General features: G+C 41.4%; 1 protein-coding gene across 3 annotated transcripts in view; it reads right to left on the bottom strand.

Annotated features, from left to right (window-relative positions):
* Positions 1–6000, bottom strand: part of gpc5c (glypican 5c) — a 121605-nt gene that overhangs the window by 94757 nt on the left and 20848 nt on the right. For all 3 annotated transcript variants that reach the window (XM_039815596.1, XM_039815593.1, XM_039815594.1), the window contains exon 2: positions 3815–3976. In XM_039815596.1, coding sequence (XP_039671530.1) covers positions 3815–3923 — 109 coding nt within the window. In that variant the 5' untranslated portion in view covers positions 3924–3976. The remainder of the gene's footprint in view (positions 1–3814; positions 3977–6000) is intronic.

Genomic DNA, 6000 nt, shown 5'->3' with positions numbered 1-6000 from the left:
CCTGTGAAAGCCTGGGGGGACAAACAGTCACTGGGGGGAGACACACCAACAAGCCATGCAGTCAGTGTTTCTTTTCTTTCTTTAATGATTCTCACGTCTCTGAGACCTCTTATTCTGCATTCTAACATTAACAGCTGAAGCCCTCAAGTATCCCTGTGTCTCAGGTTGTGGTTTTGATCACTTTGTCTCTTGCATACAGTCATGCACAGGGTGTCCCCCAGGACAGAAAGATTGGGGGGGGGTTCTGAAGAGTTCCTGTATAATGAGACAAGGATCCGCTAATTATGTCGCCTCAATAAGGAAAGGCACCGTCCTTGCCATGTCTTTCTCTCTTCTGTCGCTCTCTCGCACTTTCTCGAATGAACTCCTTGTCCCTTCATTCAAGGACACCTAAAGTTTTAAATGTGATGCACTTTCATTGATGATAGAGAGCTATCTAGGCCAACAGAATACAGCTCTCTTAAAAGCATTTGTCAACTCCTGTGAGGACAACTTGAGCCCTGAGGTGGTCATGGTGACTTGCAAGGGTGGTAAATATTGTACATGCTCACATGTCTTTGGTACACATGTATGCAAAAACACACACACACACACACACACACACACACACACACACACACACACACACACACACACACACGTCATGGCCTTTAGCTGTGGGCCAGGTCCCCCTCATATCGGTAACACTAGTGATCAAATGCGTCAGCATTTTCTTGACATCTGCTTCCCAGCAGTGTGAGTATAGAGTATAGCCTATCAAGATACTTACTCTCTTGCTCATCATTCCCACCTGTCACTCTCACACACACACACACACACACACACACACACACACACACACACACACACACACACACACACACACACACACACACACACACACACACACACACACACACACACACACACACACACAGTGGATTGCCTGCACAACAATTTGCAACAAGAGATTGCTACATATTGGACTAAACAAGTAATTCACATGGGGGCTTGTTGCAAGTAACTAAAAGTAAGGCTCTAACTCAACAAATCTACTGATGAACAAGTAGCTTGGGCAAACAGACTTACAACTATTCTAGTGGCCAATCCATCTGTTCAACTTTCTCTCAGCCAATCAGGAGGCCACAGAGAGGTGTCCAAACAGTAAGATAACCCCCATATCTGATTGGCTAGAACAGGCTGATAGGCCAAAGCCATTGATGGCAGCTCTAAGCTGGCCCAGCTTAGACTGGGCTCTGTGGTTGACACCTACCCACCATCAGGCACCCAACACTTATCTATGGCATGGATTAGGAGTCAGTCTGTTTGTGTGTTGGGGGTGAGAAAGGAAACCTAGGGGGCTGGCCCGGTGTATTGGGAAAGTTCAATAGTAGGGAAGATGGATAAGAGGATATACTACGGAGGACATAGTTGTTAAGGAAAAAGATGTAACATGCTTGCATGATTTAGGGCGTGGCAGTCACAGGGTAATATCTGGAGAATCTAAAAAGATTATTGGTTCTGTTTTGTTATTGCAGCATAAAATGTAACCTGTTCCTTTATATTATTACAGATTAAGAAACATTTGCACAACAAAAAAACTGAGCATTTATAAATGTGGTTTGTGTTTATGGGGTCAGACTCATGACATGACAACTCCCACACATGACAAAGCACAGTAGGGCCTTTAGGGCTGTCAAAACAAAGGCAGGCCAATGAAAACACTCAGACACACGCACACACATACTCGCAGACACACTCCTTACACACACAAACCATCTTCTTTCTATTGGGCTTGTCTTTTTGGCTAAACTTTCGCTATCAGCAGGAGTGATTTTGAGTTGAAACAATAAAAGCTACAGTGGATATAGAAAACACACACACATAGGACTTGTCGTTATAAGATTTACGGTATGACTTGAATGACAGACAGATGAAAAGCTGAAAAGAAAATAGTAGCCACATCATGAAAGAATTATCAAATAAGCAGATTAACAGCAGATGAGCAGAGCCTGCAGACAACTGGCTCAGTGGTAAAATGCATGCAATGCAATTGGATAGATACAGAATAAACAAAAAGGGGTAGGAGCAGAAAGCTACCCACAAACAATTTTCCACCATCCAGCGTGTGAATAACAGTACCGAGGATATCAGCCAAAATCATATACTTATTACTTCATGCGGTATATGAACCACTTGCTACTTCACATTCCACTTGAGGCACTCACACAGCACTGAGACTGTCCTTAGAAGGCCTTGTAAATTAAGGGGTAGTGACATCATCATTTTCGGCACCACCATACTCCAGTTTCTATTGTTATTCCATTGTTATTTTCCATCTTGGCCTTTTCTGGGTATGTGGAACACCTGATCTTCATTCTCCACAGGCTCGCTCAGACATGAGGTAAGAAGGGAAAGATCTTGATGATGATGAAAAGGACAAATACCAGGAAAACTATTTGAACATGGTTGCTTCTATTCAACAACTGAGGGCCTTAGCTCCAGCACTCGGTGAACACCTATATAGTAATATGCGTGAAGGGATTTGGAATTTCAGATCTTGGTGGTGTTTTAGTATGTTAAACATGTGACAGTAATATATATCCTGGCCAGATGACACAAGTTAAAACAGGACAGTAATCAAATTCCAGGACAACACTGTTTGAAAATAATACATTCTCCATAACTGTTCCCTAACCCGTTTAATTCTCTATTGCACCATTTGTTCGAATATAATACGAGATGGACACCAACATCCACATCCATCATAAAACATGACTTGGCCAACATGGCGTTTAAGCAGTCCATTGTCTTAAGAAACTAATTGCATGGTACCAAAATACCTAACACTAAAAACATCCAAAACATGTCTACCATCCGGTGCGATTGTGTTTTGAGGTTTTGGGGAGGAAAAACTTGGTCTATTTCGGAAACTTTTAAATTTAAATGACACTGCAACCACTAGAGGAAAAGGAAGGACAAGCTTGGGCAACTAGAGCACGGCTTGAATCAGTTGGGCGTATTTCAAAACCCTTTGGCAGGCAAAACATAGCTGAAAAAAAACTTTGTATCTACAGCAGGGCCTTGTTTATCTTGGACTCAAGACATCTGAACTGACCAGGCTACCAAAGAGGCATCACAACCAAATAATACACCCAAAAATACACCGAACAAACAAACAAAAATAATTACTGTGCACAAATAGTTTCACTCTCCATAACTACTGTAATTTGGTCAAGGGTTCCAGTAATTGTTTTGCTGTCCTGAGAGCAGGATCAGATAATGACAAAGCAGACCATCTTCCACCAAACACTAAAGTATGAGAAAAAGGCCTATACCCTCTTTTTCCCCATTTACCCTCAGTGATCCCTCTCCCCAGTTCTGCTGCTGCCAAACCCACAGAGTGGGAAGAGGGGGGAGGGGGAGGAGGGGAACCATGCCCATTTTCTGAGTTGCACACTTGCCTGCACGCCAGCTACTGTGACCCTGGAGAACTGAGTAAAGACCTTTTTCACCAAATACTGGACAAATAAATAGTCTTTGGAAGCAAGAAAGCAAACACAAAGTTATTTTGTTTTTATTGCTAAAATTGGTTTCAAATAAGGGTCATAAGTTCAGTTTCAGGTCAGCATGAAGCTTGGTCAAGTATTAAAATGAATTTTGGAGTAGCAGTCCCACGTAGTGGTCGGTACAGTATGTACCAGAAAGCTAACTAATAACTCACCAACCACTCAATTGCAACATATTTCTTTCCATCCATCAACAACAACTCAGTTTCTCAGGCCAATCCCATCCTACCGGCCAAAGAGCTTGGCCCCTTTGTCCCAACACTTACCCTGGAAGGCATCCGAGTGGCCGGAGATGAGGTGCTCGAGCTCATAGCTGTAGGACTGAATGTTGTGAAGTGTTTCTCTTTTTACAGCCAACTGGTAGCTCTCCTCCATCTTCCGGGTGCAGCAGGACGGACCCGGGTGCTTACAAACCAACAGATCCACATCTAGAAAAGTCAAGCAGAAATAGACATACGTGTCTTAATTTCCTTTATCAACATGCTTTTTTTTGTCTTTATTTACAACTCGGTAGAAACACATAAAGCATATCCCAGGAAATGGAAGTGCAGAAAAATTGTGGTATCTCACTTTGGTTGGTGGAAAAAAGATGTCTTTTATACCGCAAGATATAGGATTCTACACTGTGCATTGCAAAAATTTATGAGTATATCTATAGTGTCCTGAGTATGCACATAGATAGACAGGCCATAACTCCATTGGGAGACAGAGGAGGCACCATGGGAGGGTGAGAAAGTAGACCAAGAATTCATCTAAGTTTCCTGCTAAAAATACTCTCCGCTAAATATATAAATATCTTTGGCTCATACAATTGCACTAATGTCATCAATACATACATTTGTACATGCATGTATACTGTATGTCCCATGAAAACACATGCATTCACTTGCATTTTGCAATGCGAACATGCTAAACATCCTGTCTCTCACAAATACAGGAAACGGTGTGAAATCACCTCTAGAATAGCAAATGCTATGATCCAATGAACAGCTCAATCAGACACGATTACATCAGCGGAACCAGAGTCCACCATGTCCTGCCAGTGTCACCTGCTTCTCATCATCGCTACACATATAAACACTGTAATGACATCACTGAGACTGCTCACAATTAGCATGGGCTATTAAAATGGTCCTTTCCCACACATTTCCTTGCACAGGGACATTTCCATAATGCAGAAGTCTAATATGATAACTCATTTTACAGGGGGAAGGGCTAGACGGGGTGGCTGGAGGCAGGTGTTGTAACCAGAGCCTAAAGCATGGCCTTAGGACAGACCGCAAGACCAGTGCCTCACTGTCCAAATCCCTCCATGAAACACAATAGGGTTGCATTCTCAATCCCTCTTTCCCTTTCTGCTCCCTCTCTCCCATTTGCCTGGCATATCCTAGTGAGGCCTGGGTGTCTCTTAATTACCCAGTGAGGCTCCATTTGTTCCCATCCCAGAGCCAGACGAGTGAAGTCATAACTGGCTGTCCTGCCCCTTACAGCTCATTATCTCCATCTCTGTAGCAGTCCACCCTTTTTATGTTGACACCGTCTCACTGTTGACACTGTTCTTGCAAAGTCCTGTCCTGTGTTTTTTGTGTGTTGAGGGAGACCACTCTTTTTTCTTGTTTATCTTGACAATCAATGTATAAAGTTTGCATATATATTTAGTTTTGGGCATACATCTGCTACTTCTCAATGTACCTCCTACCAGGCTTAAGAGTGCTCTTTTCAAAATTTGATTGATGGGTGCAATATAAATGAGAAACCCAATATGTTTCAACATACAAACCATTAATATTTACAGGTCTACACACATTAAAATGAATGTTTACATGAATCTATTAATGACATTTCCCAATGAGGGACCTAACAGGTCAATGTAGGAGTATTCCAAAAGATGATGGGTATGTCATAAAGCCCGAGCGATAAAGAATTTTTAAGGCCGATATCGATACAAATATTTGGTGATTAAAAAATCAGATATTCCGATATATCGGCCGATATATATGCATTTCTTTTTAAATTTTATTTTTTTTAAAATAACCATTATATATCCAGGTAAGTCAATTGAGAACAACTTCTCATTTGCAACGACGACCTGTCACATTCACACAGTTCCACATTCATACTTTCAGCTGCCAGAAATCCAGAAACGCGTAACAAAACATAAACAGATTTCCCTAACATTAGTTATTTGTTGTTATTTATGAGTCCTCACTAAAATAATATGATAATGCAGTTTAAAAATAAACATATTTGTTTTATTGTCACAACGAGGAACATCAAAATATATTAAAGTTCTGATAAATAAAATGTATAAAAATACAAACTTAAGATATGAAACTTAAAGGGTTAAACACGAGTGTTGCCAACAGGGACATTGTAGAGTGCCCTCTGGTGGACAAACTATACAACGCCAACACTCAGAACATGGTTGAAGGGTGTTTCGTCCATTTTTATT

Source organism: Perca fluviatilis, chromosome 11, assembly GCF_010015445.1.
Source record: "Perca fluviatilis chromosome 11, GENO_Pfluv_1.0, whole genome shotgun sequence".
Classification (NCBI taxonomy): Eukaryota; Metazoa; Chordata; class Actinopteri; order Perciformes; family Percidae; genus Perca; species Perca fluviatilis.
This window is presented reverse-complemented; position numbering and strand designations above follow the sequence as displayed.